The sequence below is a fragment of the Oratosquilla oratoria genome, chromosome 38 (assembly GCF_046742065.1).
Source record: "Oratosquilla oratoria isolate Oo_2021 chromosome 38, ASM4674206v1, whole genome shotgun sequence".
In the NCBI taxonomy this organism is placed as follows: domain Eukaryota; kingdom Metazoa; phylum Arthropoda; class Malacostraca; order Stomatopoda; family Squillidae; genus Oratosquilla; species Oratosquilla oratoria.
This window is the reverse complement of record NC_134814.1, coordinates 21,234,645-21,261,078: the sequence shown is the minus strand read 5'-3', so window position 1 is coordinate 21,261,078 and position 26,434 is coordinate 21,234,645. Positions and strand designations below refer to the sequence as shown.

The following is a 26,434-nucleotide window of genomic DNA, read 5'->3' as shown; positions in this document are numbered from 1 at the left end:
ATGACCTTACACACACACATACCCAAGCTCCCCACCCATAAGAGCTGGAGTACTGGCTTGCAGTGCAGCAATACTGAAATTATTTTCAGCCCTAGGCAGGATTCGAACTCAGGCCACTAGAGTAGTAGTTACAAATGCTACCACTGCAACCTCAAGCCAGTATATTTACCTAGTTGTATCTTATGGGATGGGGAGCTACGCTCATAGTGTCCTGTCTCTGTATCTCGCCATATCTAATTTGCTCTTGAAGTCGTGTACTGTTTTTGCACACACTATCGTTTTGTCTTGTGTTCCATATATCCACCACTCTGTGGGAAAAGCTGTTCTGTTCCAGGTCTCTTCTATAACTGTCCTTTTTGAGCTTCCATCCATTTCATCTTGTGTTTCTCATATTCCAATTTAGTAAGTCTTCTCTATCAAGAACTTCCATACCTCTCATAATTCTGTAGATAGTCAACAAGTCACCTCTTTCTCTTCTTTGTTCCAGAGTTGGTAATTCTAGTTGGTAATGTCAGTTTTGACAGCGTTGGGGCCATCTTTGTAGTTGCTATCTGAATTTTATTAATTTTCCTTATATTCATTTCAGTACTGGGTATAGTATTTACCTAGTTGTTTCTTATGGGAAGGGGAGCTATGCTCATAATGTCCCATCTTTGTATCTTGCAGTGTCTAGTTTGCTCTTAAATTCATGTACAGTTTTTGCATACACAATTGTTTTGTCCAGTTTGTTCCAGACATCCATCACTCTGTAAGGAAAGTCTCTTGTATAACTGTCCTTTTTTAACTTCTTTTCATGTCCCCTAGTTTTTCTCTTATCCCAATTTGAAGTCTCAAGGACTTCCATACTTGTCATGATTTTATAGATGGTTAGCAAGTCTCCTCTCTCTCTTCTTTCTTCCAGAGTCGGTAACTTCAGTTTTGACAATCTCTCCTCATGTGACAGTTTTGAAAGTGTTGAAGCCATCTTCGTAGTTGACCTCTGAATTCTTTCAATTTCCTTTATATTCTTTTTGATACTGGGTGACCATAGTGTCACAGCATACTCCTGCCTAGGCCTTATTAGTGTGACTAGTATTTTCTTCACCATTTCTTCATCCAAGTAGGTAAAAGCCACCTTTACTGATCTTAGCAAGTTGCAGTATTCTCCTACAATTTTGTTAATCTGTTTATCTGGGGCATGTCATTTGCAACAAATACTCCCATGTCTTTTTCAGTTCCCACTTTTTTTACTTCCTTTGTACCAATTTTATATTGTCCTGATATTCTTTTTATACTTCTTCCTAATTCCATTATGCTACATTTCTTGATGTTGAACTCCACTTCCCACTTTTGACTCCATTTCCAAACCTTGTTCAGATCTCTCTGCAATGATTCACAATCTGTTTCAGTTTTCACTTTCTTTAGCAATTTTGTGTCATCTGCAAAGAAGCTCGTGTAACATTCCACATCTTCATCATGTCATTCACATAAATAGCAAACATTATTGGAGCATATACTGATCCCTATGGAACTCCACTAATCACCTCTTCCCAAGCTAAACTCTTTTTCTTTGAGCACTACCCTCATTTTTCTTCCATGTAAGAAATCCTCCATCCAGTTCAATAGTTTACCTTGTATCCCTCCTACGGTTTCCAGTTTTCTTAATGATTTTTTATGTGGCACTTTGTTGAAGGCTTTTTGTAAGTCTAGGAAAGCACAATCAGATCATCCGTCCCTTTCTTGTATTATATCTATTAGTCTTGAGTAGAAACAGATCAAATTTGTGAGACATGACCTTCCCTGTCTAATTCCAAATTGTCTCGGGATTAGTATATTGTTTTCTTTCAGATGTTTTATTCATCTGTTCTTAATAACTTTTTCACAATTTGTTGGGTCTTCCTTGGTACAATATTGGCATTTTTCCTTCTTTGAGTGAGCAACATACATTTTGTCCATTAGTTCTTCTATACATTCTTTTAGTATCCAATTTGCAACTCTGGGCCGTGCAATTTCCTGAAGTGTGTGTATGTCTATTTACCTAGGTGTATCTTACAGGAAGGGGAGCTACATTCGTGGTGTCCTATCTCTGTTTCTCGCAGTATCTAAATTGTCCTTAAATTCATTTATAGGTTTTGAACACACTATCATTTTGTCCAGTTTGTTCCATACATCCACCACTGAGGAAAGCTCTTCTTTTTCAGGTTTCTTCTATAACTGTCTGAGTTTCGTTCCATATCCTCTTGTATTTCTCATATCCCAATTTAAGTCTTCTCTATCAAGGACTTCTGTACCCCTCATGATTCTATAGATGGTCAACAAGTCTCCTCTATCTCTTCCTTGTTCCAGGGCCAGTAACTCTAGTTTTGACAGTCTCTCTTCATACGACAGTTCTGAAAGTGTGGGGGCCATCTTTGTGATTGCTCTTTGGATTCCTTCAATTTTCCTTGTATTCTTTTTGGTACTGGGTGATAATAGTGTTGCTGTGTACTCCAGTCTTGGTCTTATCAGTGTGACTAGTATTTTCTTCACCATTTCTTCATCCAACTAAGCAAATCCCACTTTTATTGACCTCAGCAAGTTGTAGGTTTCTCTGACAATTTTGTTTATCTGTTTATCAGGGGACATGTCCTTTGTAATGATTACTCCCAGGTCTTTTTCAAATCCCAATTTCTTTACATCCTTTTCACTGATTTTATATTGTCCTGATATCATGTTTTTACTTTTTCTAAATTCCATTATACTACATTTCTTGATGATGAAGTCCACTTCCCACTTCTGACTCCATTCCCAAATTTTGTTCAGATCTCTCTGCAGCAAATCACAGTCTACTTTAGTGTGTGTGTGTGTACCTAATTGTAGTATATATACAGGAAAGGAACAATGCTTGTTGGGTCCCATCTCTTATTCTCTAATTTTCTAACATACCTAGACAAATTCATGTATGGTTCCAGTTTAATCTATATCCTTGATTTCCAATTATCACATTTAGATATGAACTCATGTATTGTTTGAGCTCAGGCTATATCACCTTCTAAGCTATTCCACACATACATCTATGTGGAAAACTTGTTTCACATCCTTTCGACATATGGTCTTTCTTAATAAACTCTTAAAGCCCTCCCATCTTTAATCAGGAGATCTCTTCTATCAATCCAATCTATCACCTTTAGTGACCTCAATACTGTAATCATGTTAGCTCTTTCTCTTTGATTTTTCAAAGTTGGCAGACCCAGTACTAGTCTTTCCTCATATGGTTTACCTGCCAAGCAGGAAGCCAGTTTCGTTGCTTCCTTTTCTATTCTCTCAATCTTACATATATCCTTCACTCTGTGTGGGGACCATACTACTGACACACATTTCAGGCTTGGTTGTATCAGGATTTCGACAAGTTTTTTCATCATCTCATCCTTATAACGGAATGCCACTTTCATCTTCTGCAGTAGTCCATATGTCTCTCCCACAATCCTGCTGATATGTCTATCAGGTGGTTGTCTTTTATCAACACTCACAAGTCTTTCTCCTCTTCTGCTTTTGTAATGTGTTCACCTCTCACCAAATAATAGCTTAAGGATGGCCTTTTGCCACTATTGCCCATTTCCAGTACTTTGCAGTTTTGGGTATTGAACTTCATTTCCCATTCTTGGCTCCATGAAAAAACAGTATCTCAATCTTTTTGCAATATTCAACCGTTCTCCTTGTTTTTCACTCCATGATGTTTGCAACATCTTCAAAAATGTTGGCATTGCTTGTTGTTCCTTCCATCATGTCGTCATTAACATAGACAAGAAACATTATTGGTGCAAGCACTGAACCTTGTGGAACTCCACTCATTACTGCTCTCCAGTTTGTCCTTTATCACTGTTCTCATGTATCTTTCCTTCAAAAAATCATTCATTCTTGTAGTGTTGTGTAGTGTAGCGTAGTGTAGTGTAGCGTAGTGTAGTGTAGTGTAGTGTGTGTGTGTGTGTGTGTGACACAAATGGACAAAAGCTCAAATCAAAAAGACCAGTATTCTACTCAAAGACAGAGACAAATCATGTGATCAATCCTTTGCCACTGGTCTCTTGTAGAAGACCCATGGCCTTTAGGTAATTAACACTGCCCTCTATCATCAGTTACCTGAGTAATGAGAATTACAAAAGCAAAGGAGAAGGATCTGGGAGTGTTGGTCTTGAATAACTTGTCACCTATTAAATATATTAGCATAAATGTAGGTAAGATATAGTAAGTGGCTTTTCACTATACATATGTGATGAATAAATCACAGAATGCCTCATTCTCAGACATATGAAGCAGTGGTATGGTCACTACACAAACTAAAGGATATAAACAAGATCAAGAGAATACAACCGCAATGTCTAAATCATGATCATTTTTCCCCCTCCATTCATTAAAGAATGCCAAGTGACTTGGTCTGTTGGGATGCCATTGAAGTCTGCCCAAAATATGAATTGTGCAAAACATGTAGTGAATACCCACTATGGAAACAAGTTGAAGAGCATTTACTATCAGTCTCACAAGGACCAGTACTGGTTGTCTACATGGAACATTCTTGATCAACATAAATGACATAAGAGGGTACAATACACTACATTTAGGTTATGTCAATATGTTACGCCAACATGGGGCAAACCCAGCATGGGTTTAGAGACTCCTGCTACCAATGACATGGATAGTAGCTGTATTCTACTTGTGTTCCTTAAAGGTGCACACAAGTCTCCATTATGTGATAAATTGGATGAAATGCTGGATTTGATGCAATGCCACTCCCTTCCCTCCTATCTATTTATATTGTGGGGATGCACCACGCAATGCTTCATAATGTCCAGTTTGTCACGTGTTAGCTACTTGTAAGGACACACCATAAGCATGTTTGCAGATATAGAGATAGATATACAGAGAGAGGAAAGTGAGTACATTTGCCTAGAACCTGGTAAACAAAATTCATATCAAAATGGTACATAATATTAGAAACTAAAAAATAAAAAATAAATAAAATAAAATAAATAAAAAATGAATAAATAAATAAAAAGTAAATAAATGAATAAATAATAATAATATTTGTTGCCTTAAGTTTCATTCAGTGGAACACCGGCAGTCCCACAGTGACTGGCAATGGTCCTCTGGCCCTTCCACAGATATCTATGGGAAAAAACTATGGACTGTTGTGTTGTCCATGATGTACTGGTGTGGTATGGTTTCTAGGTCACCAGCTGAAAGTAATACATGGGAAGCAGTTACCAGTTGTCAGTTTTCCATGAGTAAAAGGGTACAAGAAACAGATTAACTTAGTAGACACTGCCTAGCAGTGACCTGTACAAATATGAAATAAACAACTCATTACACTGATGCAATCAAATCACGCATTCCTCAGTTCAAAGTTCACTTACAGTCAGGTTTCTTGAAATGTACAAGTCATCAACAGCAAGGCAAGGGTTAAGTAAGACAGGTTCAAGCTTTTTACTGTGTAAATTTCCTTCAGTTGAATTAAACTGCTTGTGAACAATCTGAACAGTACAGTCAAATCAGTTTTCATGCGGGTTTGTATGGTGCAGTTTTCTGTGGCATGGGCCATGGCACAATGTCAGCCCCATAATTTTGAAAAATATGGATAAATGATCTATTGTAGAGTGGAGGAAGTCATTTAGAGTGATGCTTCAATAAATCGTGGGAGTAACTGTGGGAATGTGTCAGACGGGTAAGAACTATCTAAAAAAACTTGAGTGACCTGTTAATATCATTGGGCATGAATGGAGATACAAGACAATGGGGTGGTTCTGCGACTACTAGTGAGAAGGCAGTGGTACCCTACACAGACCTCAATAACACGAGATTTGATGAGAACCGTCAGGAGGGTCTCACATGTTATAAATTTTGCCCAAGTCTCACAACTACCACTGCCACCAGAATCTAAGCCTAAGCCATAGCCTCGCCCATCTCTTGCAGACCACAATGACAACTTATAAATAATGTAAGAGGCAGACTTCCTCTGGTTCCTTCATTTGTCTGAAGAGGAGGAAGACAGCTACACCTTGGAGCTTCATGAGGCTACCTTCCCCAGTTTGGTACCGGTATACCCTCCCTTTATTAGAGGTATCACCTACTTTTGGTTAAAATAATGGCTCATGTGTATGGGAAGGAGGGGTTGAATAGGCCACAATCCCTGCTAGTTATTAAAAACGACTCCTGAAAAGAGGGGGTATACCCCCACCCATACCAACTGGGATTAGATAAGGTTAGGTTAGGTTCTGTTAAATTAGATTGATTGTATATTACAAAACATATGCATTTCTCTGATATCTTTAAATGCATTCTGAATGTAAATTTGTCATGCAGGATCTGATAGTCTCAGACTAAGCAGCCAGGTTCATAAAAATAGGTCATACCAGGGCAAAACAAATTGAAAAATATAAATTTTCTTCATAAAAGCAGTGTGGTGCAATAATACAAATATACCTAAATGTTACTCTGTAAGATTCCAAAGTTCAAAGAAAATTTCATGAGAGACAATATCAACATTGGCATATAAATAAGGAGACATATACAATCAGTATCACTATCTATATAACAATTTTTAAAATTCTTGCTTGCCAGGCAGGCAAAACTTGTTCTATCCCAACTTTATAAAACCTAACCTCACCAAAGGCCTCATAAAACTCAAGAAGTGATGGCAAAAGTATAAATGTCTTTGTAATGGACTAAAAGTGGTTATTTCTGACAATGTCGGGTGGGGGATCAATGATGAAAAACTAAATTGATATCAATGTCCCCTGCCATTCATAAATAAGCATTTATTTACCAATTCTTACACAAAATTCCTGACTGCAATTTCATATGACAACTTGCAATGTCACATTAAGACCATTCCTTCGTTTATCCATGTCAAAACTCATGCAAATGTTGAAGCAAGTAGGAACTGTCAAATACTACCATTTTCTCTTACTTACCCAACTTGTATTGAGACCCTTATTGTACTCAAAAGCTTGTTACCTTGTACGTTTGCGTTAAATTTTCACATTTAGATCTACCATTGGATTAACAAGCATCACACTCATTAACCAACAGGCTCTTGTATGAGATTGTATACAAAAGAAAATTAATTTCTACTTCATTTTCAGATCTAAACTTCATTCAACCTTTTGACTGTCCCCAATAACCTTCAACATTTAAGCTGACCCAGTGAACCAATATTTTCAGTTTCTAAATTAACATTCTTGCAACTGTTATAATCATCACATCACATCTATGAATGATCAATGTGCACATTTTTTCTTCACAACTCTTACCTTGCCAGCACTCACTATACTACCCTCCAAATGGAAGTGGAAGTGACCCAGGGCAATATATTTTAACAGAGACCACTTTCTTCACCTTAATAAAGGGTTTTTAGTATAATTATGAGCAAATCACAAGCCTGAAAGAAGCAGGCATCATAGCAACAACCTTCTTTGGAGGTCACATTAGCACACTTTGGTTGACACAAAAGCCACGACTTTCGACACTTTAATTTTAACTGCACTTACCCAACAACACCTAGATCATACGTTCTGTTCGGTGTTCTCCAGGGGCAACCCCCGAACTGTCCTATAAGTACTTTTTGGTTCTGATTAAACCCGTACGTACTAGCACGGTTCTCTCGTTTCCTCTTCGTTCTGTTATAATACCCATTTGATGTGGCACTTTGTTGTAAGTTATTCTTATTGGTCCTTTGATTTTGCTGTTGTGTATCATTTATGGGAATGTAGTCTTGTGTATTATTCATGTTGTTATCATTTAGGTTCATGTTGTCTAGCCCTTGCTGTGTGAACCAAATACGGGCCCACAGATCCCGAGCAGGTCCTTGTTGTTCGGGCTGAAACCACCCTATATTGGGATCCATTCGTCCCGCACTTCAGTGGCTACCAGTTGTAGGGCCTCTTTCTGCAAAGTGCAATGCAGTTTTCTGTTTGTAGTCATTAAACACCACATTAATGTACACGTTCACTCGCCAATAATTAATCCTTAACCACACGCCAACACTAACTAGACTTAAGCGCATGCGCAATAATACTGTTGTCTGCGGAAAATTTCTGATATTGACATTTTATCAACATTTTCGTGATAATGAAGTAAAATTAAAGACATAAATGAATTAGATTGATCACAAGTTCATTCGTAATATTATTTGATCCAATGTAGGTCAGTAGGTACACATTTTCCTTGCTTTTCAAACGTTGTGGACCCTGTTGCCACATGTACTTTGGCAATGTTGGATCAGTACATTGCTTGAGTGCAGACATCTCTTAGTGGCGGAAGTTTTGAAATAGATTGCATAAACAGCATTGACCTCTGAAGTTAGAAAAAATAAATCTTTCATAATGTTGAAATAGAATATAAATGTAGAATTTCTCGGTGCAAACTAACTTGCATCTATTAAATCCACCTGTTGATTTATTTCAGTTCCATACTACAACCAGATTTGTAATAACCCCATTTGTACCGGGTGAATGTTTTCTATTTGTAGTAGCTATATTCATACAATTTATTTCATCGACGTGACATCTACTTCTTAGGAAATGGTTAATAACCTGTCTCGATGAACCCCTTCCATATCAGGTGGCAATTTTCCTTTAAATTTGTTTGATGCTAGACTACTTCATTCATCTCCGTGGCTACCATTCGGCAATGAAGATTTTGTCGTATGTGCGTAGTTATGTTCTTGAGTTTGGACTGTTTTCATATCTATTCCATTTTAACAGTTTCGTTCATTTCATACATTTTAACTTTGAAATGTTTCAGGTGCTTTTCGTTTATGCATATTCACACCTGACTACATTTGTGTATGTAGGGGTGGGGTGGGGCGGGGTGGTGGAGAACGTACAGTAGGTCCCCAACGCCCCCAAGAATCCTTGTCCTTCACAAGGCTGTCCTTTCTTTTTCTTATTCCTTTTCATTTTTATTTCTATGTATCGAATGTTTTTGTATATTTAGACTAATCTAAACAATGTGAGAGCATATCAGCTAATTAATGAATATTAGGTCATAATCCTAAGTATTACAAAAACCTAACAATGTCAGGTGATTACAGAATTGTCAGAAACGGCATAATATCTCCAAAATAATAGATGACGTCTTAAACATACATGTAGCATAGAGGCCATTTCCCCCTTACAAGAGGGGAGACCAGCCCTATCATTCATTTGTTGTTCCACCCTAGCTCCCAGTGGGTGAAAGGTCATCCCCCTCTTCCGGCCACTACTTGGGTCAGAGGCAATGCAGTAGGATACAGTACATACCAAAATTTCGTTCATCCGCAGCAGGACATCCGTAGCACTGTCTGACAGATAAAGGTGGTTTATCCCGTTTCATTACGTGGCAACCCTCCTCGTCCTCCTCTTTCCTCCACTCACGAAAATAGAGTAGAAAAGAGAGAATTCCTTCACACTGCGTTAATCAATTTTCCATTCACAAACACTCTCCACTCAAACCTTTCCTTTACCCTCTCCCTTCCCTCCTCAACAGGCATTCTCCTTATACCCATGCCCCCCTCTCGCCCCAATTATCCAATCCTTTCTACGTCTTCCCCTCAAGTTCATTCTATCCACCTGCCTCCACACTTTTCTGCTAATCTTTCTTCAATCATTCTTTCCATTTGCCTTAACATCCTAGTATTCTTTGATCAGCCATATCTGCTAATTCTCATTTAACCTTCTCATTTCTCACTATATCAATCTTTATAATTCCCCACTATACTTCTTAAACGTTTCACTTCAAACACATTTAGGCTTCTTTCTGGCTCCCTTAAAAGTCTCTGCCCTAGAGAGTGTCGCGGGCACAATCACCTTTTCGGGTTGTCTTCTCTTTACATTCATTCCTGGATACCTATTTTCCAAGGTACTTCTCATACCCCAAGATATTTATTTGCTTTCCTTAATCTGTGGTTTACCACAACTCTGACTCTTTCCTGCATGGCAACATGTGACCCTAAGTACTTGAAACTTTTCACTCTTTCTACCCTCTCTTTTTTAAGACTTACCTCCAACTCACCGCAACCATATCCCTTTGTACATCTCACCACCTTACTTTTGCCCACATTTACTTTCACATTTCTCCTCTTACATATCCTCCCAAGCTCCGCCATTAACTGTCTCACTCCCCACCCTGGTGACCCATTCACAAGCGCAGTGTCATCCGCAAACAACAACAGGCTTAACTTCCGCATTTTCCTACTCTCACTTACACCAACCCCTGCTCATCATTCTTGCGTTTACCCTCCGTGCCACCCCATCCATGTACACGTTGAACAACCATGGCAACAACACACAACCGCAGCGCAGCCCCAACTTTATCTCAGCCCATTCACCCACTCCATTCCCTACCCCAGCATAAGATCTACCACTCACGTAAAAACTTTTGATCGTCCTCAACAGCTATCCCCCTATTCCACACGTCTAGAATACCCCCCCCCCACAATGCCTTCATGTCACTCTTGTTATAAGCCTCCTTCAAATCCATAAAAGCCCAAAAGATATCCATATCTTTTGGAAAAAAAAATCGTATATCTGCCTTGCTACGAAAATATGGTCCACGCACCCTCTCTCTTTTCTAACTCCAAAATTCCTCCCTCTCTTACTCTCAACTGACATCTTCTCATATGCCTTCCTAACTACACTTCAAAGACTGATTCCTCTAAAGCTACTAAGTTAATATTTGCCCCTTTCCTTTGTATAGTGGAACTAAGCATGCACTCCTCAGTCCTTTAGTAAATTCCCCTCCTTTAGGCACACATTAAACAACCTCACTAGCCAATTCAATACAACTGTCTCTCCCTTCGTCAAACGCTCCGCATGACATCCATCTAACCCAGATGTCTTACTAGCTTTCATAATTTTCAATATTCTTTGGATAGCATCTTTTCCAATAGTTCTGTCATTTTCCTTTCCCATCACCCTTTCCTAGCTCCTTCCTGTCAAAATCAACCAATCCCTAACCTCCCCTACATTCAATAAATTCCTGAACTACTTTATCTATCTTCCCCTAAGCGTTTTCCCTTTGATTAAGATCTGTCCTTCTGCACGCTTTACTTTTCCTTTCTATCTGACTCATCCCTTCACTCTCTTCACATCCTTTGAAAACATCTGTGGCGACGCGCCACTGGTCTAAACCAGACTGAATTCTGAATTCTGAATTCCTAGGAAAGACCACCCGCTTGCGCGGGATCGGTTTTTGTGGGAGGGGAAGAATGTCTGTAAGAAAATGAAAAGATAGTAGCGTATAAAAGAGGGCTATTGCCACCGGGCGAATTAGCGAGCGATTTGGGGCAGTTGGTGGTCGTGGCTCGGGAGAAATGGACTGGGAGCTTGGACGGGGGCGCCGACGCCGGGAGTAGGATTAGGATCACCAACGAAAGTTTAGAAAATGGTAGGAGGCGTAGTAGTAGAGAAAGGTGGAAAAACGGAAAAATCTTTAGTGAGAGGTAAACTGAAATGAGAAGATGTAGTAGAAGAGAAAGTTTGAAAGGAAGCGAATTTTAGTCGAAGAAAAATTAAGTGTATATGTTTGTGCGTGTGGCGTGGCTATGTTCGTGAGAAGTGTGTGTGTGTGTATCTTACAGGAAATGAGTAGACTTCACTTCCCGTGTGTAGAGCGCGTTCCTGTTAAGCCACAGGTGGGGCCTGAGTAGCCTGCTTTTCCCCAGGTTGGGTTTGAGATCCTGTAGAGATGATCCAGTGGCGGTGCGAGGGGGGGCAGGCGGGCGGTGTAAACCCGTCTGCCGACGTCAACGAAGAGGTCGGCCGGCAGCAGCAAAGGAGATATATCTCCTCGCCACCACCAGCGAGCGTGTAGAGCATGTTGCTGATAAGCCACAGGTGGGGCCTGAGTAGCCTGCTTTTCCCCAGGTTGGGTTTGAAGGTCAGTAGAACTGATTCAGTGGCGGTGCGAAGGGGGGGGGGGCAGGCGGGCGGGTATTGTATGAACTATTTCCTTTCAATCACAACTCTGAAAACAGATAATTACACGATTGGGAATTCTGTGTAAAATGTCAGAAGTGTAAACTCGCTCACCAGCGTCAGCGAAGAGGCCAGCGTTAGGTTGCGGGCCGGTTAGACAGAGAGGTGTCCCAAATCTCTCCGTCGACCAGCCCGCGATCAGATTGAGGGTTCTGAGTGAGAGACGGTTTGGGCCTCTGCTAAGCCAACGAGCAAGTTGTGCGTGTGCCTCTTTTCTACCAAGCATTACTCTGAAAACAGAGAATTACGTGACTTGGGATATGTGTATTTGTCTTGGTGTAAACCCGCCTGCCGACGTCAACGAAGACGTCGGCCTGTGCCAGACCGGCAGCAGCTAAGGAGATATATCTCCTCGCCACCACCGGCCGGCGAAGATTCCTGGGCGTTTGTTGAGAGAGCTGGAGTGCAGAGACGTCCGACCTCTAGGAGCGCTGTGTTGATTCCAGACTGGCCATGACACAGTTCTGTTCTGTTTAATTTGGGAGTTAAGCTCCCACGGGCTTTGGTTTTGAGCCCGTTTGGTGGGTGATTTGACTTACGAGTGTGTATGGGCCCAACCACACACACTCATACATTCACAAGATGTGCATACGTATATGAAATACGTATGCACATCTCAGTGAATGCACCCTTCCCAATGTGAACTGTGTACGGTTGTAAGTGTATGGTAACATATAAATAGATTTAGAGAAAAAGAGGGGGTGATTCAATGTATGAGTGGTAGTGGTTTGGCCACGCCCACCCATACATTTACCGGATGTGCATACCTATGTTAAATATGTATGCACATTTCGGTGAATGCACCCTTCCGGACATGATTGATCCCGACCTAGGCTTTTATACTGCCCATAGTTGGCAAGCGTAGTCAGCAAGGACGTCCGAGCGCAAGGCAACTGACCAATCAGGAGCTCGGAAAACTCGCCGGAGACCGGTCGGCATACGACTCGACCTAGGCCTATGTACCCGCTAGCTATAGTTGGCAAGCATAGTTAGCAAAGACGTCCATGCCCAAACTAAACGGACCAATCAGGAGCTCGGAAAGTTCGCCGGGTTCCTCACCAGCCTCCTTTATAAGGAGGGGGAACAAGCCGATGCCGTCGTCCAAGTTCCCAGTCCATTTCTCCCGAGCCACGACCACCAACAGCCCCAAATCGCTCGCTAATTCGCCCGGTGGCAATAGCCCTCTTTTATACGCTACTATCTTTTCATTTTCTTACAGACATTCTTCCCCTCCCACAAAAACCGATCCCGCGCAAGCGGGTGGTCTTTCCTAGGAATTCAGAATTCAGTTCACTCCAGGACACGACATCTTCAAGCAGCTCTCCTCTCCAAGCAGTACTCCTCTTCAAGCAGCTCTCCACTCCAAGCAGTTCTCTCCAGCAAGCCGCCTCGGGACCAGTTCTCTTCAGCAAGCCGCCAACAAGTCGCCTCATTCCCTCCTGTGGCTCTTCGCTCACAGCCACGACGCTTGATGAGGCCTTCACTCTGGACTCTCTCCAAACGAGACCTCGTCCGAACCCTCCGCGCTTATTAACCATTAAACCTTAGTGTTAAGTGTTATTGTGAGTCATTTTCCCTGGCTTGTCCGAACCATATCACCACAAAGTGGTGACCCCGAGTGAGGACAACCAGGAAGATGGCAGGCTCACTGGTTACTTCACACCCAGGCAATGCCAGGCATGCCCAGCCCAGCTCCGCCGCCCCAGCCTGCCCAGCCCCGCAGACCCGATCTGCTCTAATCAGCCGCCACTCTGGTCTTCGCCGCTGCCGCCACTGCAGTCATCGCCGTTTGGGTACCGCTGCATAGTCCGTTAATGCCTTATCGACTACCCTCCCCTCCACCACCATTTCCCACGTATATTTTGGCTTAGCTTTCTTCTTAAACACTGTTTGCTATAATCAGCTCACCTTCTAAACACATCACCATCATTACCATTAAAATTCTTACTTGATACCCTAAACTTCCCTACTACTCTATCTATTGGCTTATATCCTACTCTAGCATTGAAATCCCCCAACAACACTACATTCACATTCTTCCAAAAAATCGAAACATTTGTTTAGATCACTCCAAAAAGCCTCTCTCTCCTCTTCATTTTTCTCGCTACCAGGACCACATCACCTATCCCAGTTTTATCTTCTCCCATATCAACCTAGAAGGGATTTCCCACCACTTCACAATGCATTTTCCTGTTTCATCAATTACCAACAGACCCATTCCTTCCCTCCCTCGCCCACTCGTCACTCCCGATACCCTCTCCACCACATTACCAAACTCAAACTTTCCCTTCCCTTTCAACTTGCTTTTATTCAACGCTAACACATCCATTTTTCTTCTCACAAGCACACCGTCACATTTAGTGACACAATTACTGGGGATCTGGTTGGAGTCTTCTTCCCAAACCCTCATATTCTCTGAAAATACAGATTGGAGAAACCCTGGTTCCCTTAGTTTCACTCCATTTAGTCGCTCTTTACGACATATATAGAAAACGGTGACAAAATTCAGGAAGAGGTAGAGTCGGGGAAGTGGCAAAGATCAGGTTCAACAGCACAGCATAAAAGAGGGACAGCAGTAGTATAAGACTATAATTTTTTATGAACCGAAATTTTAAACGGTAACGTAGACGAATGACGTGTGACTCTGGTCAACAGGAGCCCCCACAAAACAGCTCCTAAAGTATTTGCTGACAGTCATTACTACAGCACTGGGAAAAAGAAACAAGGAATTCACAGGAAGGGTTGAAAGATGTTCAGAGATAAAGTTTTTTCCGTCCGGGTGCACAAGTATTACATTGTGGAATATATTGGCAGAAGAAGCCCTGAGGACAATATGACTTAAAAATAAAGTTTGATAACTGGAGGCTGTAAGTAGTCCTGGCCCCGTTCCACGACCTTTTGAACCACGAGGCCCCAAGGGAATCGCTCACGCCGCCCGATCGCGTGAGTCGCATGAAGCTTCTTTCAGAAAATGCACGTGCATTTCACCACCCTAAGAACGGACCTTGTCGGCCCCCACGAAGACTAACCTGCGCCTCGGCCGGCTGTGTCGGGACGGACAACTGTTCTTTGAGGAATATACGTGCAGCACCAGCCTCACACACTCCATCTTAGTGAGATCAGCGGCATGAAACATTTTCCGTCTGACTTCCTAGGCATCGACTTTGACCTCGCGCCAATTAAGAATACGGGCCATGACCTGACCTGGGTATATAAGCTAGACGGAATTGCCGAAGAAGCAGACTGCATTGGGACACGACTTGAAACATACTGTCATCATCTCCCTTGCCATCTCACCACCCCTCTTCACTCGCACTTAAAGCGAGCCATATTACTACTGGCGCCCAACTTCAGTTCTTAAATAAATTCCATTTTCACTATCTGTTTGCCTTCCTAACAGAGGCACAGGTACGAGACCCTATGAACAAAAATCCTATCTTGTTTATTGCAATTAAGTTGATACAATTATGTCAACAGATACATCCACATTACTGATATGCCCCCCTCTTCCCTCCCTCTATCTCAGCAAACACACCATCCTTCTGCGGACACTGGGACATAGCACCCCCTCCACATTTTATACTCAAATTCGACTAGTTCCAAAATTGGCACAAATTGTATATAATCACTGTGTCTACAGTATGGATCGCTCTGAGCTCAATATATTTTTATTCTTTTATCATTAATATTATTATCACAATTATTGTCATTATTATTGTTATTGTCATCATTATTTTTATTATTAACTTTACCGGTTTCCCTTTTGAGATGTTCTACTCCAGCGCTCCTCTGTTGGACGAAGTCAATACACCTTTAAGCGACAAACCATGGTCTGTTTAAACTTTTCTGAGTGTGTCCTGAGCGATTTTAGTGTCAAGTCGTGCCCCGCAATATGTACAGTCATCACTCGGGGCCTTCGTTAGATATGCCCTCATACTGTTTTCTACCAGAAAAGAACTTCAAAGAGTTATGCAGACAACAAGCACTCAAATGCACACCTTCATTGGGCTAACCTTGGACAGTAGATGTCTATCTATATACCAAGGCCTTCTTCCCCCTTATAAGGGAGGTAGCCAGCCAAGGCACACACCCACTCCCATCCACCACCTGCTGTTTCCCTTTCATCTTAGCTCCTCATGGATGAAGAGTCATCCCTATCTCCTGCCCACTGCCCAGTTCATTAGGAATGCAGCAAGACAGCACATCCACAACAGGGCCATTTCAATTACATGGTGACCTTTCCTCCTAGTCCTCTCATGCAGGAAAATAGAGGATGTGAAAAAACCCATTTGGGTTGCATAAAAAAAAACATCCATACACAACCACTCTCCATTTACACCTATCCCCTGCCTTCTCCCTTCTCTGCTCAATATGCATTCCTTTCTTGCTCAAATCCCCTTTCACCCCATCCCTCTATCTCATCCTTGGTCATCCCCTACAGTTCACTCAATCCATCTCTGCTTTCCATACTTTTTTTTTGTTAATCTTTTTTTTTCACGCATTCTTTCCATGTACTCAATCCATCCCAATAAACTTTCATCTGCCCTATTAGCTATCTCCTTTTCTACTCACCCACTCTCCTCCTTCCTCACTCTAACCTTGTAACTCCTACCATACTTCGTCTCAAATTTAAACTTCTCCTTTCTGCCTTTTTTGAATTTCAAGTCTCCAACCTGTGCAGTGTCACAGGCACAATTGCCCCTTCATATAATATTCTCTTTGCATCCATTCCCAGATGCCTATTTCTCATGACACTTTTCATTCCCCCTTGACATTTATTTGCTTCCCTCACTCTACAGTACCTCCACCCCCATTCCTCCATTTCCTGCCACATGCAACCCCAAATGCTTAAAACTATCCACTTCCTTCTGCCTGTCCTCCATTACTTCCAACTTGCTGCCACCCTCTCCCCTTGTAAATCCCATCACCTTACAAAAACCCACATTTACTTTCAATTCCTCCTATTGCACACCTTCCCAAACACTATAATTGCCTTGGGCCCTCCTCTGACCCTGTTACAAACAGTGTTGTCTACAAACAACAACTGGCTCACCTCCCATTTCCCTCCACTATCTCTAACCAAATTCAACCCCCTCCACATTTACCCCACATACCATCCCATCCATGTACACATTGAATATCCATGATGACATGACACAGGTCTGACACAGTCCCACCCTTACTTCAAACCACTTGCTCTCTCCATTTCCAATCTTAACACAGGCTCTACTACTCTAAAAAATTCTTCACCGTCCTTAAAAGCTTTCCTCCCAATCTATATATCTGCCATACTTCCCACAGTGCTTTCCTGTCTACTCTGTCATAATTCTTCTCCAAATCCATAAAGGCTCAAAACCATCCTTACACTATTAGATGTGGCAGATATCCCTGACTCTACATTCCTCAACAAAAGAAGTGCTTGTTAAGAAAGTTAATCAAAACAATGAACTGGAGCTACTGTGTAAACCTACCAGAGACTTTCGACTGCACAGGGGGCAGGGTGGTCCAGGAGGACAGTGCCCCTGCTCACACGGCAAAATCTATGTGTAAATGACTTAATAACTGCCAAGTATCTTTTTATAAAGGACCATTTGGGCAACAGTCCTGACATAAACAAATAGAAAATATCTGGTACATCATCAAGAGTGACCTCCATGGAAAGGGCATCAACTCTGTACCCGAGCTGCAGGCAGCCATCCAAGAATCCTGGGACAATCTGAACCATCAATATCTTGAAAATCTTGTCCTGTTCTACCATGACATTTCCAGATGGTAAAGAAGAGAAAAGGCCTCCCTACCAAGTATCAAATGTACTCAGTGATGAATTAATTACCTTTATTTCAATCATTTACATTTCTCTTGTGTTGGTGTAGGGGTGCAGGCACTTCTTTTGTTGAGCACTGTACCCAGGAAGAAGTGACATGTTTATTCTATAAGTTCCAGATGTCCACTTCATATGAACTTGATGAACAAATAATGAATTGTATTACAGTAAACTCTTGATATAACGGACAGTGTGGGGACAGGTCTGTCTTTATATCTGAAGATCCATTTTAACCGAGGACCTGTTATATCCAATAGAAATACCGGACAGATCCGTTATATCCCAAAGTTTGTCCGGTATTAGAAATCAGTAGGATTAGAAAGTGCAGTAAATTTTCAATATAACAGACGATATGGGGACAGGTCTGTCGTTGTATCCGAAGATCCATTATAACAGAGGATCCCTCACTAGAACAGATTTTCATCCATTATAGCAAGGGGTTTGTCTGGTCAGATTTTTGTCCATTATATCCAATATCTGGTATATTGAGATCCGTTATATCGAGGGTTTACTGTATCAAAAGAAAATTACACCTTATTGATGAAAAGATGCAACCCTAACTCACCATGAATCATAACAATAATTTTTTTTAACTATTTCTTAAAAGGAATACCCACAAGTCCACTTTATTTCATGGCAGTTACCAATTTATTTGTCTTGAAGAGGACTATACACCTTCCTCCATTTATATTGGAATGACATGACAATGTCAACTAAACTGACTTGATGTTTTATTTACCAACTGCAACAAAGAGCAGACCAAACACATATGTACACTTACCACAAAGTCAATAGTATTATTAATCAAATAATATTGAGAGAAAATTAATGATGGACTTGCATTCTGACTTAAAAGTCTAGGAATTCTTGGTGTCCTTTATATGAAAGAAAATAAGTCTTAGCTTATTATGGATAGGGAGGAAACCTGAAAAGCTGGCACTGCCCAGGAATTGAACCTGGGACCTCCCACTGTTCAGGTCCAGGCAGGTGTGCTTACCAATTATATCAAGGTCAGCTCTAGTGACCACTTGCACATCTCCCTTCCCTGGGCCTCTGCCAGCCTAGGAATGTGCATCATCGAGGGATCCTACTCACTGTGCAATATTGGGTAGGGAGTGTCATTGGGAAGCTGGCACTGCTCAGTATAATCCAGGACCTCCCACTGTCCAGGCAGGCATGCTTACCAATTATGGCATGGTTGCCTCTAGTGATGACTCGTACAGCTTAATAACAAAAATGAAGATTTGCAAGCTCTCCCTAGCACAAGAATTCAACCAAACCATAGAACAACATGTGACAGCAGACTGCAGAGAGCCACATGACTTCTACCCACCTGATTAATGCTTTGCTATAATATCATTACTCTTTTCTGCCAATACTCATTTTTCTGAGTTTGGTTTCATGGTCAATTAGCAAGCTAATTTGTTGTATAGCTGGTAAGGAGTTATGATGACAGAGAAACAAGGGTGGTGGATGGGAGTGGAATAGGTAGGAGTGGGTGTGTGACTTCGACTTGACTACCTCCCTTATAAGGGAAAAAAACCCTTGGTATAGATAGCTGGTGTTACAAGGAGGAGGAAGCTTCAGGTATATAGACTTCAACTCTGGAATAATAAGAGTTCAGGTAAATAAAACACAATAATATGGAAGTTCATTTCACTTTAATAGCAAGAGACCACCCTGAAGTACATTACTTCATTGAATTTCCAATTCTGTCAAGGAATTTAAATTTCCTTAGTTACTTCCATAACCAAACTCTGAACAAATGAAGTACATTTAATCTATAGCATGATCTCAAGAATAAAAACATATTAATATAATGGAGGCTACATTCACCAAGTGAGTTTGAATAATGAACATCAAAAAATTCAAAACAAAATTGTAACAAACAACAGTTATGACACCACTCTGGGGTGGTTAAAGACACAATACTGTTTCAATATATATATATATATATATATATATATATATATATACATATATATATATATATATATATATATATATATATATATATATATATATATATATATATATATATATATATATATATATATATATATGAGTGGAAGGGTGGTGAGATAAACACAGGGAACCATTAGGGATTTATTCTGATGTTTCGTCCTTACCAGGACTTCTTCAGAGTACATCATGTACTCTGAAGAAGTCCAGGTAAGGACGAAACGTTAGAATAAATCCCTAACAGTTCCCTCTGTTTACCTCACCACCCTTCCACTTATCTGTCTTATATACTTCAACATATATATATATATATATATATATATATATATATACATACATATATATATATATATATATATATATATATATATATATATATATGTCTGTGTATATATACACATACATATACAGACGCTCCTCAACTTACGTTTTAGTTACGTTCCGAACGGCCAAACGTAATGTGAAAATGAACGTAAGTTGTTACTGTACGTTCCAGTAATGTATGACCGTTCATACTGTACTATACATCCATAAATTCTATTACTGTATCTTATAAAACACCCCTAAATCATTAATTATAAACATAACATTGTAAAATAATAACATTAATTTCAAATAAATTAAATTCAAGCAACATAAAGTGAGATGGTGGAGAAGAAGGAGGAGGAGGAGGAGGCAAGGCATGTTCAGTCTGTCGTTTGTGCCATGTAAACAATCGACGCAGCGTCATGTGTAAGTATCGTTTGAAAGTCTCGTACTACGGAGAGCACGCTAAAATAAAAAATTCACTCAAAAATAAGAATTTTTTACAACAAATTTTTACAATCAGTTCAAACGTAAAATCGAAAAAACCTAAAACGAATGAACGAAAGTAGAGGAGCGTCTGTATATATATATATATATATATATATATATATATGAATATACATACATATCAATGATGTATAAAAAGAAATTAGAATGAACATGATGTTGATTTTCATCTCATCCCCAAAAGTCTTGGCACTCGAAAAGAAGTGAAGGGAGCTAGAAAAGCATAAAAGCTCTACACCTGACAACAACAACTGGGACAGGCAGCCACTCAGAAGCAAGGAAAAGGAAAGGGAAGAAGCGGGTGAGAGGAAGACGAGGAAGAAGAGCAGGAAGTAGAGGATGTGGACCAGGTGGAAGAAGTGCAACTGGAAGAGAAGCAAGAGGATGAAGAAAAGGAGGAGGAGGAGGAGATTGAGGAGGAGGGGGGACACCATCCTCTATATCACAGCCACTTTGACACTACGGGTCATTCACCACAGAGTGAAGTTAATATTGTTCCTAAAATATACATAAAAATCTATTAAGTTGATGGTAATGGTCACAGTTCATACTTGCAGAGCTCTGTTGGGTCCTCTGGAGTAATGATGCCATACCCATTAGACCCTTCAGTTGATAACCTCTTTTATTAACGTGTAGTTTATACTGTTTTTACGACAAAGCTTCTGGTCCTTACAACCCTTATAAAAGTGCAAAAAAGGAAGAGAGAATTGTACCTAAAATCGGAGAATAGGGAAAGAAGGAAACTGGGATGATAAAACAGAGGGAAGTTCCTGTCACTCAATTCGTATTTTCATTATTCAGTTTCTATTACAATTAATTTTCTTTTTAATTCCCAAAAATTTCTTATGCCTTAATAAAAAAATCCTAATTTCTTTAAATTTACAGTGCTCGACACTAAAGTATGCTGGTGCATGTCCAACAGCCCCAATTGCCATGACTCTCTTGGGAGGAAGGGAGATATATGTTCTACTTATCGCCATTCTAGATATATGTTCTACTTATCGCCATTCTAGCTGTTTGTGCATTGTATATACAAATTTCTAACTGCTTAGGAAGTAAGTTGCTCAGCTTATGGATGGTTTAACCACTTCTGTACGATGACTTCTACATAGGCATCATAAGGTGCGAGTGGGTACACAAAGATGCTGGCATCGACATTTTGATTATACATATTTTTTGTAGTTGTACACGAGTTACCCCCTGATTCTGTGAACTGATTTGATCATGTTTTCTGAGCTTATTATTACTCAGAGTAAAAGAGAACAAGTAATACAGCAGTGACTTTATATTCTATAATACAAGCAGTGTGATGCATCATACATATGGCAGCCGATGCTGAAGTGGTTGAGGAGGTAGTGTTCCACAGCTCCCTACTGGCAGCCTCCAGGTACACCAGTAAACTAGTGTCCTTCTCTTTTAGACCATTCCAAATGATGGCCTGCAAATTTTCAATGAGACTCACATCCAGGGGAATTACCAGGCCAATAACAACTGTTACTTAATCCCTTCCATACACAAGCATCATGATGCATGAGTGGATGTATGAGGATGCCTGTCGGCGTCTTGATTATATCTATTTTGTAGTTGTGGCTGAGTCACTCCCATATTCTGTGAACTGGCTTGGTCATACTTCCTGTGGTTATTGATATTTGTGTGAAATAGATTGAGCAATACAGCTGTAAGCTTACATTTTATAATGCGAGTGTTGTGATGCATCATCAAATCATTGTACATCAGGCAGTTGATGTTGCCCATGAGAATTTGACTCATACTGAAGAGGCCAAGAATTCCAGTGCCTGGAAACCCATAGCATCAGAGTCACCAGTAACAATCTTCAGATCCTCTGATTCATCTCTCTGGGAGGAAAAATTAGATTAATGTATTAGTGTGGGTCTGTTTCTTTCAATGGTGCCCTCGGTCCTTGAGATAAAGTTTTGACATACTGCTCATTGTGGTATTTGACATAATGGAGATGTGGGCACATAAACTGCACGTGCAGATTGGCAGAAGACTATCGGAGAATAAAGAAACCCAGTCAAAGTCCATGTAACAGTGTAAGGGATCACGTGATCTTTTTCATAAATGGAAATATATTATTTACACTATGATAAATGTCTATTACTACAGAAAAATATATAATTATCCATGATATATCTCCTAGAATCAAATAAAAGGTAATGACTTTAATATGTACTTATTTGATATTTTTCAGGTGGTTTGAACATGTGGAAAAGAAAGCCTAGAAAATCAATCAATCAATCTGTTGCCCCTCTCTCTTGTTGAAGACTTATGGCATCCAAGAAATCAGCAACAGCACCTAGGCAGGATGATAAGTCACTTAGGGAAGAGATACTGTGTTGTCTGAAGATTATAAAGGGAAATATAAATAATTATTCTCCCTTATAAGGATGAAAAAGGCCTTGGTATATAGATAGATAGTCTGAGGATCGTTAGTGTGGGGCAATATAGTACGTGTTCTGACTAGCAAAGAGAGCATGGAAAGCAGAAGTGGATGGAGTGAACTTGAGAGGAAAACCAAGAATGAGATGGATGGATGGGGTAAAGGGGGGCTTGGGATGTGTGTGTTATGTCTGTTGAGTAGAGAAAAGAGAGAAAGCAAAAGATAGGAATGAATGGATGGGGACTGTGAATAGATGAAGGGATGACATGGCCTGAAGGCATGCGTGTTCAGAAGGGGGCTGGAGGGGCAAATCCAGGGTGTGTTATAGAATATTGTATGACTGGTTTTCAATAGCAAGTCTACAATCTAAGTACATACCAATATTATCCTTGATAGTGAATTACATGGCCATCAAAGTCACCAACATTTATTTCCTGATTACTTGTCCAAGTATATGTAGCCTTGGCACACCATAATACTTTCCTCTAGTTTCCCCATTTCCTGAGTAAATATATCTTAGTAACAGCAAGTCTATGCTGCTTTGGCTTGCAGATCATTATCGTCTCCCTAAGCAGCCAGTAACTGGAGTAACCAAGTTTATGAGTTCATACATTTATCAGATTACAGTTCTAGCAGGCTTGTGCTAAAATTTCTATATTTTGTTCTTTAATTTCCTGAGCTGCATATTGGCTCCATTTTTGTTGCTGTAACTATTAAAGATTGATGGAAGTTGCCTTCATGTTCCCCAGATAAAGTCTACAGGCAGACAATTCCAGTTCACCAACATCATAAACAAACTTCACCCAATTGCTAACTAAACATTCAGGAACTAAAACACATTTCCCTGTTTCTTTAGTTGCATAGGCTACCTTATGCAGATCAATGATTTGTGTGATTGTATGTCTCATTCTTGCTCAAGTCCATTTAGAGCCACAAAAGTGGTATAAACTGACCCAAATGATTTATCAATTACCACTAATTAGCTACAAATGAACAAGATGCATGTTACTCCACAGAATGGAATGATGTCATGCTAATGGTTGTAGACTGGCAAAACTTCGCTAACTTTTGTCAAGATGCTTTCAGAGTGGGGCTGTTGGTTTAGTCAGGTGAGGGATACTTCAACATCAAGCGCAATAGGCATACTTCAATGTTGAACACTGTAGGCACACAACAATTACAATAAAAAACAGATACACAGTTAAACTTTGTACAAAAGTTATGAAAAGGAAGAGAGACATCATACAAATATGTAAACAAAACTTCTGTTTCACTGATTTTTAAGCTTCACAGCTCAGGTTGGGACATATCAGTAAAATAAATGATGTGTGAGCAGCATGTATGTCCCATGACTAGAGAGCTGCTTGAAACAAAGGTTTCACAGAGTATCAATCTTCCTCAATTACTAATTTTCCTGCCTTAAGCTGTAAGAATAAAATGTACAAATAATGAAGTCTGCATTTCAGGTAACTCATTCTACTGTAACTTTTAAAAATGAATAATATTTTCCAACATTTCAATTACCATTCCATTACAAGAAACATATTTTTACAATCCAAAATGTTCTGCCTAAATACTGTGTTATGAATGTCTGAAATATCATGATGGCACTACAGCACAAATTAAGTGATATTCACATAAAAATCTGGACATGTGTGACAATTTCAGTCACTGACTGAACAACAACATAATGTCACACAGAAGTATAAGGAGCATACCTGGACAACAAGTAACACATTAGATACAGTATTGAAAAAACCTCTAAAGGCATATTTTTAAATCAATTCTGAGGAATGGCTTGCAATTAAATTTTGGTGCAAATCTATATGTAATTCCAATATAAATCAGAAGTCTGTGGTGAGTTTCTTTAAACATGATCATGGCTCTCATTTGTGCTAACATGACAGAAATAAGACGCCTTTAGAAAAATAAGATGCAAAATAAAGAAGCTTCAATGTATCACAAGAGTACTAGCTGCTTAGCATTTTTCATTAAAAATCCACTCTATCTCCACATAACATTTAAAATCTAAATGTCATTACTTGAATCTGCTATGACTGATTCCAAGTAATGACACAAGCCTCAATAGCTCCTTTGGGTAAAAGACCAAAGACTCAACCCAAAATAACATAGAAAATGTGTACAAAAGATTCACTCAAACACTGACAACTCAGGTAGCTTCACACCAGAAGACTTATGAAAGCAGAACCTTCCAGTTGTACTTCATGTTGCCACTGTGACTGACTGGGGGGAAGGGCGGCTCCTGCAAAGCCCAACATGCATCCTTGGGGTCTTGGGCAGCAATGGAGAAGGCGAGGTAGGGAACCTGTGTACAGATGGAAGAGGGATGCAGGCAACATTCATACTCAAAACAGTATACAAGAAGCATCTGCGATGACTCTAAGCACCACATGCACTGCCAAAACTTATCAACAAAAACCTAAGTTTTCATAAATTATTTAACCCACTTTTAATCAATTTTAAAGTGTTTCCCTGACTATATGATTTGATTCATTTAAAATAGAAACCATAGGGCACATAATAGATTAAATCAAATTATTCCCAACTTACATAAGCACATCATGAACCATCCTCTGAAGTGAATCATCATCTAGTACAAACTAAGATAAAATCTTTATTATGGTCTCTCTTCTTCAGCAGATTAAAGCAAACAAAGGACAAACACAAAAGTAGTTAATCAGAGTACTGAAATAGATTCAAATACCCACAGCAGAAGCTTTCAAACTGCATAAATCAAAGAACTGTATTTCTAAATAATCATATTAGTAGGAAGTGGAAGCACACTGCATAAAACCTCAGAAAACTTGTCCATTCTGACTGTTAACCCTCAGAATGTTTACGAAAACAAAATAATTAATAGTGATAAGATCCATAACAAGTGAATAATTGTATGTATATATGTACACAAATCTGGACTTGATCAAACGACTGTATGGGACTGCACAGGTACAGGACAAGATAATTTTATTTTTTTTCATAAACATATCTTTTGGTCTTTGGTATGTTCCACGATGGACAGTTCTTGAATACTCTTGATATGCTACACCAGCAGTTTTTAACCACTTCAGTACTATGATGCTCACGTAGGTGTCATGAAGCGCAAGTATTTACCTAGTTGTACTTTACGGGACGGGAGCTATGCTCATTGTGACCCGTTTTCATATCTCTCCACGTCCAGTTTTTTCTTGAAACCATGTATAGTTCTGGCATTCACTGTTTCACTGTTCAATTTGTTCCAGACATCGATCACTCTGTGTGGGAAACTATTCTTTTTCAGGTCTCTTCTGTAACAGTCATTCTTTAGTTTCTTTTTGTGTCCTCTTGTTTCCCTCTTGTCCCATTTTAATAGGTACATGAGGATGCTGGCAACAGCATCTTGATTATATATGTATTTTTTCCAGTTATAAACGAGTTATCCCTGGATTCTGTGAACTGGTGTGATCA

General features: G+C 39.9%; 2 protein-coding genes across 6 annotated transcripts in view; both read right to left on the bottom strand.

The window, feature by feature from the left end:
• The window catches only part of LOC143020007 (uncharacterized), a 35,467-nt gene extending 27,241 nt beyond the window's left edge, over positions 1 to 8,226 (bottom strand). For both annotated transcript variants that reach the window (XM_076176102.1, XM_076176103.1), the window contains exon 1: positions 7,503 to 8,226. In XM_076176102.1, coding sequence (XP_076032217.1) covers positions 7,503 to 7,858 — 356 coding nt within the window. In that variant the 5' untranslated portion in view covers positions 7,859 to 8,226. The remainder of the gene's footprint in view (positions 1 to 7,502) is intronic.
• Positions 8,227 to 20,101: 11,875 nt separating this feature from the next.
• The window catches only part of Epp (Ecdysteroid phosphate phosphatase), a 65,349-nt gene continuing 59,016 nt past the window's right edge, over positions 20,102 to 26,434 (bottom strand). For 3 of the 4 annotated variants that reach the window (XM_076176096.1, XM_076176101.1, XM_076176097.1), the window contains one exon: positions 20,102 to 25,295. In XM_076176096.1, coding sequence (XP_076032211.1) covers positions 25,164 to 25,295 — 132 coding nt within the window. In that variant the 3' untranslated portion in view covers positions 20,102 to 25,163. The remainder of the gene's footprint in view (positions 25,296 to 26,434) is intronic. The other variant, XM_076176100.1, reaches the window with a different exon arrangement.